The sequence below is a fragment of the Pelmatolapia mariae genome, linkage group LG17 (assembly GCF_036321145.2).
Source record: "Pelmatolapia mariae isolate MD_Pm_ZW linkage group LG17, Pm_UMD_F_2, whole genome shotgun sequence".
In the NCBI taxonomy this organism is placed as follows: domain Eukaryota; kingdom Metazoa; phylum Chordata; class Actinopteri; order Cichliformes; family Cichlidae; genus Pelmatolapia; species Pelmatolapia mariae.
In genome coordinates, this window is record NC_086242.1 from 32,334,073 (window position 1) to 32,347,253 (window position 13,181).

The window sequence follows — 13,181 nt, forward strand, 5'->3', positions numbered from 1 at the left end:
AACTTGAGCATCTCTGCGCGTCTAAACGCACTGATTAGATATTCACACGAGGGATCAGTTGAACACGGGTAACTAATAAAGTGGCCAGCGAGTGTGTGCTGTTGGAAGACGTTTTCTGTGCTATATTTTTTTGTAAAGACCTGCAGGTGGCACTGTTTTGCACACGGCTATTGCAGCACAAAACCCAACACAAAGAGAGGGAAAGAGAGGGGGAGAGAGCATCAGCACGGACTACTGCACACTCCCGTCCCACCAACACACATTTCATTGTCCCAAAGCTTGGAAAAGGGACCGGGCATGTCTCCTGTTGTCTAAAGCCGCATCCAGAGCAACATTTTTGATTTTTGATTTTGATCTTTGTTGCACTTTTTCCATAATCATGAAGCTGCACAGTCAGACCGCGGAGCTACACGGGCTTTGACACCTGCCCTTCTCGCTCGCTCACTCTGTCGCACCCCCCTCCTCTATCTCTCTCTCTTTTGTCTCTCGCATCTCTGCAGCTCACAACCAGCAGCACCGAGCAGAGGGAGGAGGTGGAGGAGGAGCAGCACGGTGTACCTGACACCTACAGTCCCGCGCGTCGCAGCCCCTCGTCTCTCGCACAAACATCCCGGACTGGCTGCCACGGGCGCCTCCTCCTCTCCCGTGGCTGTGTGTGTGAGAGTGAGTGAGTGTGTATGTGTGTGTTTTAGTTAAGAGGAAATCTGTGGAGTTTGAACGGGACACGTTGCTTTTGTTTGTTCGCAGACCCCCCAAAACTCTGAAGAATAATAACCAAAATAATATTAAAAAGAGAAAAGGCAACTAAACACTGTGGATAAGGGTCTAATCCAAAAACTGTCGGGGATTTTCTGCGTGTGAGGAAAAAGGACTACACCTCCAAAGATGCGTCTGCCGGTGCTTCTCTGTGTGCTGGTGAGTCTGTGTGCCGCACCGGGCCCGGTGGCCGGGGCGGATAGAAGCTGCTCCGACCTGCGGCAGTTCTACACCGGGAAAGGGTTCACTTCGGAAAGGGTTCCTCAGACTGAGATCTCCGGTGAGTTTTTTTTTCTTTTAATTCATTAATTGTTTTGGTGGGGGGTAACAAAGAGGACAACACTTAACGCACTCCACAGGAACGATAAAGTGAAGTTTTTGTATCATAATTTTTAAAAAAAATTTCAGATCGCTCCAGCTATTACAGGATGTTGTGACATAATTCTTAAATGACCCCCCCCCAGTGCCTTGCCTTATTTTGTGGGATTGTTGAGCGGGATGTCATTCTGTTGCATTATACATAGTCTGTGCTAGATCATTTTTATTCATAAACATTGAGTGCTTTATTGTGGTTTGCGTGAATGGGAATTCCATCTATGTTAATAAATCAGCTTAAGGTTTCTTTTTCTTTAAAAAAAAAAAGAAATGTTCCCAAGGGGCAGCTTTCCTGAGGGTTTATTATTATGCTGCATCCCAGTTCGTGTGTCTCATTGTGCGTCTGTTCAGCCTCTCTGTGTACTCCTATACACCCCCCTCATTCAGCATCTCAGTGTTTCCCAGTCTACAGTCCTTCAGGGTATGCTCATTGTCTGCTGAGGGCAGAAATGCAGGTGGGTGTGAGCCATGTGTCTTGTGGAGCCATTCCAATCTATTCATTGTTTTTATATATTTGTGTTTGCTAGTGTTTGTGCTCCAGGTGTGAAGAACTGTTAATATAAACTAGAGGGGGCGGATGCAGACTTGTGCACCGGTACAGTAATGTGTCCCGGGGCATTTTTCATTGTCTACCTTGCTGTGGACGGACTGCAGGTGTAGTGTGTGTGTGTGTGTGTGTGTGTGTGTGACCCAGTAGATGCGGGAATTTGCATAAACTAATAATTTAGGCTCGCCTGGGGCAATATCCAATCACAGCTCTAGCTACAGCTCAGCGATCGCACAACATAAGCTGCTGATGAGCTGAATAAAAGAAGACATGGTTTACACTCATTTTACTTCTTTTGTTTCATTCCTGTACTCTCATGTCAGTCAGTCATCCAACTAGTCAGGCAAGCATGCATTTAGTCAATCAGTGAATTACCCAGGCAGTGAAAGTAATCAGTTAGCCTGATCTCTAGTCCGTCAGTCAGACAGCACACATCAAAGTCTCTCTATCTTGTCTCTTTGGCTGCTGCAAACCATAAATGCAGATTAAAAGTGTCTTGGCCTTGGGGAAAGTGAAATTGAGCTCTTGTCCCCTTTAAGGCAATCATCTGTCGGCCTCTGTCTCCTCCCTTATTTCACCTAAAGATGGACAGACAGCAGCGAGTGTGCAGAGGAGATGAAAGCGAGGGGAGAGCAAGGTGTGTTTGTGTGTTCAGCGTCTGCGATCTGAAGGTCATTTTGTGTTGTGTCAATGGAAATGCGCGCTTATGGGCGGCTGAGTTATTAATATTGGATGTGTGTGTGTGTGTGTGAATCAGACAGAAACCAGAAAATAGATAATAGTGAGGCAAAGAATGTGAAAATAGAGAGAAAAGGAAAGAAGGGGGAGAAAAAACCCACAACCAGAGACAGTGAGTGAGTCACTCAAGGTCTGTCTGTCTGTGCTTAGTGGAAGACTGTGAAAGAGACTCGACATGACATTTTTCCTCCTCTTCCATTAAAAGCTCATCTTTTATTGACAGATGAAGAACACAATGCTTCAGTCTCTTGGACCTTGATCTGCTCTAGTTATTTGCGCAAGAGTTCTGCCTCCCCAGAACTCATTAAAACTGACGACCAGTTGGGCACAGAGATGGGGACAGGGGGAAGATTTCCCCACAACAGGGGCTTTTCAGTCCTTCTCATTTCAGGGACCTTAGGTGGGTCAATTTAGATTATCTGGCCCTCCGCACTCTGGAGGATGTCCAACTTGAGAACAAAACATTAATACAGTCTATTGGAAAAACCCAGTAGAGACAACACAACAAATTCATTTTATTTACTTCCATACCTTTTCTGCACACTAGGAGGAATGTTAAATGTTTGATACAATATATTGTCTCTTTGTTTCATTGTTTGCACTCTGGATTGGTTTTCAAGCATGCATTACAGTAATGCAGACAAACCCTCACCATACAGGTCATAATGAAGTTATACAAAAAAAGTCCTCCAGGAAAACCGACAACGTGATCGTCATAAGCAATATTTGGTCATTTAGCACACTGAGCCTTACTTGCCTTCCTAATGTATTTATTATCTCTCAGGCCGGTAAACACAAGCCAAATATTTAAGCCCTGTGGCCTTCCTGCGCATGCAGCAGACTCGCATCTGGATGAACAAACACTTTCCTAATGATATGGGACAAGACCCAGCTGTTGCTAATCATAAGCAGTTCACAGTTAGCGTTATCTGCAGAGCATAACAATGTTTGAGAAGTGTAATTCAGCTAGAAGACTTCCCTGGCTGACAAATCAGTATATTAGTACATAGATTAAGCAAATAAAATGGAGTTTTGTGCCCAGAAACGAGTACTAACAGCAGCACCTACCCAACTGAACCAGAACCATACCTGAATTCAGAGAATATCAGCATGTTTTAGCCAATATTCATGTTCCCTACAGGATGGATTTTAATAACGCTGGGAATCCCCAGACTTAGGATTTAGTGCCATCGTCAGGTCAAAAGTGAGAGCAAATGATGTTCCTATCAACTTCACTTTCTGTTGCGGTCTAATTAGAAAAGTTTCTTATTAGTTACGCTAAGATAATGAACGTTTTTATCACTGCGAGTGTTGCACGTGATGTGCTGAATTCAGTGTTTAGTACAATGGACTCTTTTGCAATGTTGCATACAGTTAGTGGCAAATTTGTAAGTAGGGCTTGATGAGGTGACCCTGAAACACCCCTTAATTATGCTGCTATAGGCTCAGACTGCTGGGGGACTTGGAATAATTTACTATGTCTTCTCTGCTCCCCTTGTATCAGTCCATAAGCATAGTTCATCCTTGTCTCTCTATGCTCTCCTTTTTTTCTCTTCGCTTTCCCCTCCCCCCCCCAGCTGCTTGTGGTCGATGGCTAATGTCCCTCAGGTTAGGTCTTTTCCTGTGAAAATATGTTGTTTAAATATGTACAACAACAGTCGCCTCAAGGCATAAGGTAAAGACTTTATTAATATTAGAGCGAAAACCCCTACAAAATGCTCGCCACAAGCAAGGTAATCGCAACAATAGGTAGACAGATGGATGGATCGATGTGTATATGAAAGTTTTGTTTGCTTTTTCTCCCCATAATCTCATTCACATGGATTTTCACAGGTGAGTAACACCAACCTGTGATTGAATGACGTGTATTTAGCTGCTTCATGCATTTTTCCAAACCAGCACAAACATAAATGATAAGAAGTCCAATTTTCACAATGAATGCAAAGAAAAAAGCCAAAATGTCAGCCCTGAATGGAAGGATTTAAAATTGTGTAATTTATTTATTCAACCTTGATGTAACCAGGAAGTCCCATTGAGATCCAGTCTCTTTCACAGGGCAGACCTGGCCAAAGAGCAGCCATGCAAAGTGAAAACAAGGAGTGAAATGAATGAAAAATTGTAGTAGCTTGTAGCTTTTTCTAGACCTCAAGGTTTGTATTTAAAATCTAGAAAACATTCAGAAAATAATCGTGTTTTTTCCAGGATTAAACATGTGAGAAAATGTGATAAAATCATAGTTCCACAGTAAAATCTGTGTAACATGAGGAACAGATGCTTGACATTTTTACCCTGAATTTAAAAAAAGATAACCCAAAACGACTCTTCTTAGTCCCTGCTGACATCCATTGTCCTTTAGGTTTTACACCATATGAATGGAAGTCGTCTTTCCTGATGTCTGCCTGTCTGTATTTTTGCCTGCAAGCGTTTTTTTCTCTTCTTTTTTTACATTGTATCCTTCACCTGGTCAATAGGCCAGCTCATCCTATAGCCTGTGTGTGTGTGTGTGTCTGTCTATGTGTGTGTGTTTAAAAGTCAGTGAAAGCCAACACCTTCTTCAAGTAAGACACCAAGTTTCATTCACAAATGCTTTGTCTGCGCAGAGCAGCACACACCCATGTGATCGAGTGACACACAGAAACAGATACAGCGTATATAACCTGCGCAATTCACAGGTATTGAGTTTTGATGCGTGTGTGTCAGTGTGCGTGGGTTTGTGTGGCCTACATATTGAGTATTTGTTACATTATTTGAATGTTTGAAAGACAATACGGGAGGAGCCGAAAAGTTATGTGTTGGTACACTGTGCAAAATCTTAATGAAATGTAGTGCAAGGACTGAAGCTAGCAAACATATTTCAAACACTTTTTTTGTGTGAAAATGAAAAAAACAAAATATTTTCAATGAATTTGTTTTATTTAAGTAAAAATTGACATTTTACACAGCATCACAACTTTTTTTGGACACCTCAGAAGTCAGATGAGTGCAGTGCCAGGCTTTACTTTCCTTATTTTAAATCCAGCTTTCGTCATTATTTATTTAAAATGTAATTATTTCTCATCCTTTCCATAAGAGCTGGCGGCACTAATTCTCTGCTTGGTTGTATTGATACCGTCGCTAAAGAATATGGGCTTAATTCATGAACCCAATTAGAGAAATTATGCAGTCTCATACTGAAGCTTGTCTATATTATTTAGCTGCCTGGTCTTTCCACTAGGAAAAATATCAGTGTGCATCAGTGTTGTCACGATACTGGAATTCCCAGGAAAATAGCCAATGTTCAATTTCAGTTTCAAGACTACAGGGTAAAAAAGAACAAAAGAAAAACAAATAAACGACAGAAAAAATAACAACAGTATTTTTAAGTTGTCTGACGTAAAAAAGTACAGTAACATAAGTGTAAAGTGTAACAAATATTTTAAGAAAAGGAAAAAAAAGAAAAGGAAAGAGTATGTTTAGGTGTAGTGCCGTGCTACTGGTGACTTGACACAATTGTTAATGTTACAGACAGGCAGGACTAGTAACATAACATTAACCTTGTTGTTTTACTACATAGCCTGAGCTGTTAGCCGCAATCTCAGGCTTAAAAGATGGCTAATGTGGCTATCGGGTAATTGCTAACAGCTCAAAGGCATTAATGTGTACACAGGCCAGATTAACATTCATGATAACTGTATATACTTGGGGCGGGGATATAGGAAAGGAAGCTTTATTTACCTCTAGTAGTGCTCATAAAGTGTTGTAACATCATGCTAACATCATGCTAACTTCATGCTAACATGACTGAGCGTCAGTCACCGTTCATGTCTGCAGCTGTTGGTGAGGAGAGGAGAGGAGGCGAACACATGACTGTTGCAATTAATGACTGGCCAGTAATTCTTTGTATTTTTAGAAAAAAATAGATTATTATCTGATAATTGATTTTTCTGACAACCCTACAGTGTATACAGTACTAGCAATTTTACAGCTGTTAATTTTTAGATTTCAAGTTCTAGTTTAGTTTTTGCTTTTGTTTTCTTGCCTGATTGTCAACATGTCTATGCGAGTGATGCAACAACTCACTGCTAATCATTTGCTAAGGTCATTTATATAAAGTAAGTGTAATCACAAGGTACTAAATGACATCGATATTCTTAATCTTCTCTGACATTTGATTAGATTACAGATTAATTTATTCACAGAGAACATCGTTGATCAATTAGCTGATGATGGAAAATGATCAGGTGCTGTATCCCTGCCATCATATAAAGAATACTTAAAGACAAACTGTGTACAGCATCACAGCATAATAAATAAAATCAGGGATCTTTCACTTGTTAGGTGAAGGTGTAGACTACTACCATGTGCAGCCACTGCAGTATTAAAGTATGCAAAGTATACAATACTACAGTATTACAAAGGATTTGGCTTAAGGTGTTTAGTCCGTTTTGCATAAAGTACTACAATATGCAAAACTGCTACTCTTCCCCATTCTAACCATTATGGCTGGTTAAATATATTGATATATTATGGCTTTCCCATCCTTCCTGCCTTTAAACGCTTTTTCTATATGTTTTATAGTTTACATTAACTGTGATAATAGTGCGGCGCCACAAAGTTAGAGAAAACTGCATTGGAAATGTAAGCAGGTGTGAATCTTATGTAGTTTTTCCGCTCGCAGCATCTGTGAAACCGCTGTGTGTACGAGCGTTTACGAATGTGCTTGAGGAAGGAAATTGATACTGTCTGTCATCTGTCACACATCACATGCTCACTCAGGCGTTCACAACATACTTCACCAAGTGGAACACCAAATACACAGCGCACACATACATGTACTCGCACAAGCCTGCACCAAAGCTCTGAGTGCTTCTCTCTAACTTCTCTCTGCCTCCTCAGCCTCTCTCCTGGTGTCTGTCGTTTTCCCGGTGCCATGTTTTTGTAGACAGCCTTAGATGTATGAGTGCAGGGGTTGTGCACTTGTGTGTGTGTGTGTGTGTGTGAGGGAAAGAGAGGACTTTGGTTGGCTGTTAAAAGCAGAGCTGTGAATCTTTCATGTCTGATGCAGTGACATGAGAGAGAGAGAGAGAGGTGAGGAGCAACAGAAGAGGGTGAAAGCAGACGAGGAGGATGATGAGCAAAGGAGGGAGGCTCGGTCTTGGTTGCCCTTCCTGTTATCCTCCCTTCACAAAAGACGAATGTTGTCACAATTGGTGTGATACAGATGCTGTCTCCTGTGCTCCATATTTGATCCTTCTGTGGTGCCCTGGTATTTAATGCTTTTAAAATAGGCCTACGCTGTTTGGCGGATGAGTAAGCACCTCTACAGGAAAAGCGTTAGCTTGTTAAACCCCCCCGTCTCCCTCCCTCTCCCAGATTTTCCCTTAGTAAGAGTAATATTCTCAATATAAGGAGGCAGTGCCAGGAGCAAAAGTTGAAGTGTTCATCAGCTGACGTACATTGCTGCTATCATTAGTTTGATGCTAACTGGATTACTACTGTAGCAACTGAGCGGTGCCTCCGAGCACATCATTACTTAAAAGGTTACTATAGTTTGTTGGTTTTATATTTTAAAAATATGAAGAAAGTCTCACTGAAAACTTGAGCAAGTGCCGTGTTCACTTGTGTGTTGATATGGTTTGCTTGGATGTTATTAGGGTTAAACACCCAGTGTGCTGTGGATGAGATGCACCCTGAATTTCTTAAGGCGCTGGTCCTGGTAACATTGCATGGGTCGGGAACAGTGTGGTTGTTTTCCCCCTTTTGACTTTCTGGGGCTCGCTCGCTGGGGCTGTTTGCATCAAAGTGTGAGGGAGCTGGAATGAGAATTAGCACCAAGGCTGAGGCCATGGTTCTCAGTTGGAAATGGGTGGAATGCCCACTCTGGGTTGGTGATGAGCTGTTGCCTCAAGTGGAAGAGTTCAGGTACCTCTGGGACTGTTTCATAAGTGAGGGAACCAGGGAGTGAGAATTTGACAGATTGATTGGTGCGGCATCTGCAGTAAAGTAGATGCTGTAATGGTCTGTTGTGGTAAAGAGAGAGTGCTGAGCTTGAAAACAAAGCTGTCCATTTACCAGTCAGTCTGTGTCCTCACCCTCATCTGTGGCCACAAGCCGTGGCTGGTGACCAAAAGAATGAGATCAAAGTATCTGAGCTCTTCTTACTCTAGAGGGAGTACAGCGAGCTTATCACACTGCTTTCCTTGGTGAAGTGCTTTGGGCATGTCCGACTGGGAGGAGGCACTGGTGTACAACCAGGTCACACTGGAGACATTATGTCTCTTGGCTGGTTCAGATACATGCACAAGGTGATTCCATTAGTTTCAGTTTTATTATGTTTGTTTTTCCTTAGAACTAGATAGTCCCTGTCCTCTCTGTAGCTATGGCACCGCATCCATACACACTTTATTAATGACAGCTTCAGACAGTTATTAAACAGTAGCTTATAAACTATGACTCTGTGTGACAGCTCAACTCTCAGAAGTGAAGTTCGCGATGTTATTTACTGCTCTCTTGTTTTGGAGAAGCTTATGGATGGTTTGTTCTGCTTTCTGATGTAATAAACACAGAAACACAGCTATTTTTAGAGTTGTAGAAATAGCTTTAGTCAAAACTTGTTAACCAGACCTGACACAGACTTGATGCTTTTCTGTAAAAGATGTGAAATTGCAGTGTGTCCAAACGTTTGCCTGGTGCTGTGTATATAATGTGTAAAGACTCAAGAAGACAACATTTTTCTGGTAAACTGCTGAATGCAGTCAGTCATAAAGCTCCACTTCATTTCAGCCCTCTTCTTCGTCCTTTGGCTGCTCACTTTAGGGGTCGCCACAGTGGATCGTCTGCCTGCAGCCCATCCTATCCCTAGTATCCACTGCATTCCACTACAATCATCACATATTATAGGAGTGGTGTGTAAAAGGAATTTTTTAAAAAACTGTGAAGGAGTGAGAGCATAAACTATTCTCTACACCTAAAATCAATGGTGGTACAAATCAGGATTGCTTCTCGGTAACCTCTGTCTTTCTCTCCCTCTGCATCCGCCTGCTGTCTCTCCCCCACGCTCCACTTTACACCTCTTCTCCTTCTCCTCCTCTTTCTCTCTGCCCTCCCTTGAACAGTTACTTCTCCCCTCCTTATCAGACGCTATTTTTACATTCTCCTCCTCCTCCCAGCCCTGCTCTCATGTTCCCCTCCTCCACTTGAGGAGTTGAGCATCCATCTGTTTTCGAAATGAAACGATGACTTGTTTGTCGGATGTGGTGTCTGCTCAGCTGCTTTATGAGTCAAGGCTGTTTATACATATGCTCCATATATACACATATATGTCTGTGGACAGGATGGTGATTTACTGGCAGTTGGCTCGTGTGGATAACAGGCGTCTTCGGTACATAGGGGGATGTTATACTGATGCTTATTCATCTTGTTGTTGAGAGCGATAACTAATCAAAGATCATCTATTAGTTCCTTTTAAATTCTAAAAATGTCAGTCGGACAAATCAAGCAATTTGAAAAGAATTTGAATTTTTCTTCAGCACAGAAAACAATTTTATAATCAATTTTTCTTTTTCATTAAAGCCAACTGCAGTTGTTTATGTTCACTGCCTGCATTTAAATGAAGGAAACTGATTATTTCTGAAAAGAAAAAGAATATAAAAACAACACAGAATAATAAAATAACTTCAGTGCATTCCCAGGTCTCCACAGTACACTCGATCAAACCATTTTTTAAACTTCTCATGACAGCGAATAAAGACGGCAGGAGTGGAGGCAATCTGCCGACTTGGCGTGCACACTCGGCATTTCGGCACACACTTCTGCATATTAAGCATCACACACTGCGGTTTGTGATTTCAGGGAAGGACGCGAGTACAGTCCCCTCAGCAGGTTACGTTTAGACAGACACATCAGGGAGTGTATGCTGAGGCATTACAGCGCTCTGCTTTCTGTTCCACTAAACGCTGAAAGTCCGGCTCACCGGTGCAGAGCTGCTGCCACTGGGAACATCTTATTAATTAGGTTTTACGAGGATTAATTGTTGGAAGTCGAGTATTTCCTGCAGAGCAAGAAGAAAAACTGCCTCGTTTTCAAACGGAGCTTCAACTAGAGAGTTGAACTTCCTGCCAGTGTATGTTGGTGCTCATATTGCAGGGTCAGTGCTGCGTTATCTTGATGACAAAATTTAGTTAGTTACAGTAACAGCACTGATTGGTATTAAGAATGTGATTATGTCAGATTTAAGGCTGTGACATGCAACTGTTGGAATATTTTCTTTAAATGAACACCACGAACAACGTTCATTAATAAAAAAAGGAGAAACCAAAAAGGTTTTATGTAGGACTCTCAGAGTTTCTCGTTTGTGGAAAGACTTTGTTCTTTGAATGTTTGCAAGGCCATTCCTGTTCTTTATGAACTGTAGGCTGTCGTTATGTAACAAGATGATTATTTTTAATTATGTTTTGAATCCAAGTGACTAATACATTATTCCGTTTCTGGCCACAGGAAAATCTGTTTCAATCATGCTAAAGTCACACTAGTGAAAACAATAAATGAGATGGCTGCACGACCAAAATTATTGTAACCGTGTGACATGAACTGCGTTAGTGAGTTTGGTGCACCGAGACAATAATAAAATGTAGTGAAAATGCTATGATGTTGCGATTGATTGGAGTCAAGTTGGCAATTATATGCAATCCTTTTGCGATAATATGGCGATTAAATGCGATAAATCATTAAAAAAAAAACCCTGCTGCATCTGTTAATGTCTAAATACACAGCATTTAGTGTCCAGCCAGAACGTCATAGAAGAGAAATTCAGATATTACTCCACAAATAGTGAAATAATTAGTGTAAATTTCTGCTCAGCAAGCTTTACTGAGTCTTTACAGTGTAATCAGAGTACAACCAGTAGAGGCGAGTTTGCAAAGAGATGTGTTGTATCCGTGCAGCCTGGCTCAGATAGATTGCAATGTAATCTGGTAATCTGTCTGCATTTATAAAGTAATTGGAAGTTATTTGGGAAGCTTCTCCAATCTGGCTGAGAGTCACGGCAGTCATTCCAAAACCAGACTGCTGCTGTTTGGAGACAGGTTGCCTCCCACCAGGCCACTTGTGCAACTGCAAGCATTTGCCAGGCAATCACCAGGCAACTGTTGCTAGCAGGTTGCCATATTTCTACAACTACTGCTACAACTGTGACTGAGCCATTAGTGAATGCGAAAAAAGAAATGATCAAATTAATCTCAAACAAACCTTTGAACAAAAGTATATATCTGAAATGTTTCATCCAGAAATACTCTTACCTGGATAACAATTCTTAAAATTGCATCTACTGTTTGATTCTTGTTGCAAAAATACAGAATCTATAAGGACACAAAAGCAGCTCTTGTCAGGCATTTAACTGTGGGCACAGGAGGTAGTGCAGTATGACTGAAATCCTCAGTTCGTCATGAACTTTGTCATTTTATTCTAGTTTATTTACTGTATTAAACCCAGTAAAATGTGTTAATGTATGCATGAGGTGTGAAGCCATGATAGATCATCATTGTACACACAAACCGAGACATTAACACATCACCATAACCATTTATATGTGCGTTAGAGGCACACATGACACTCTGCAGTCTTCTCCCAAGTGATAGATGCTGCTGCTGACAAAATACAAAAGCGATTGTAGGAAGCTGTCAATCAAATGCAGGTTTTCTGCAGTGAGCTTTCTCTTTCAACACCGCCTACTCCGCTCGCCAGCAGCAATGACATCACTGTTGGCTGCGTGCATGAGTCTGAGTCTGAGCCTGATTAAGATCAAGACCTGTGACCTCAGATTACCTTGTCTTCGATAAAGCATGTCCAAAAAAATAAAGTTAACAAAACTACAACAAAGAAAAGAGGCCAAGAAAGAACAGCTATATCGTACTTAAAAATGACAGCATGGTACATAACATGCTACTCAAAATAATTAACTGTCGCATTTGTCTCTTTAAACCTGTGACTATGCAGTTATTGAAGTTATTGAACTTCACTAACATTACGTTAGTATTTCCTCCGACTCCCTGTGGGGTTTTATCAGTTTAGTAGCTTAAATAGAGGATGTCTTTGTTGACCACACAGTGTCCTAACAGAGAGGTCACAGCCGCAGCCACGTACGCACACCAGCCATGCTGATAGGATCACCGGTGCAGAGTATTATCAGAGGCAGATCCAGGGTATCCATGGGAGGTTTATCCGTCACGGATCCACAAGGCAAAACAGACAGACTGGTACCCGTTTCCAATAGCAACTAAGGACGTGATTATTTTTTGATAACGTTACTGGAGTAAAAAACAATGATTGATTTTAAGGCCGACGAGTGCATTTCAAAGGTCAAAATCAATGAGAGTCACGGTACGGTTTCACGCCAGAAACCAGCGGTTCGTGGAAAGAGCAAGTTGGCGGTTTGTTGAAAGTTACCACACTCACACAATGAAAACAGCTTGTCAGACCCCAGAGATAAAATGATGTGGTTGGTTAATAAAGAATGTGAAATCTAAAATATCCATTGCTGTGTATATTAGTGGGTTTCTTCCTGGTGTTTCTACATGAGGCATAAACATAGGCCTATAATTAGACTTGTTGCTGTGAAAATCCCAACTCTGTGCACGCCTGCTGTCTCCCTGCTTCTCTGAGCCTCGCCACGCTCCGAACATCCTCATACTTTTTTATCATTTTAACCTCCCGAGCATCAGCTCGGAGGTTATTTTCTGTTATTTTTTATTGTTATTTGAAGGCATTTCTGTTTATTACATGCTTGCTG

General features: G+C 41.5%; 1 protein-coding gene across 1 annotated transcript in view; it reads left to right on the forward strand.

Moving 5' to 3' along the window:
• The first annotated feature begins 219 nt into the window (after positions 1-219).
• LOC134647125 (glypican-1-like) overlaps positions 220-13,181 on the forward strand; it is a 46,050-nt gene continuing 33,088 nt past the window's right edge. The window contains exon 1 of the mRNA XM_063501312.1: positions 220-1,036. Within this exon, the coding sequence (XP_063357382.1) occupies positions 886-1,036 (151 nt within the window). The 5' untranslated portion in view covers positions 220-885. The remainder of the gene's footprint in view (positions 1,037-13,181) is intronic.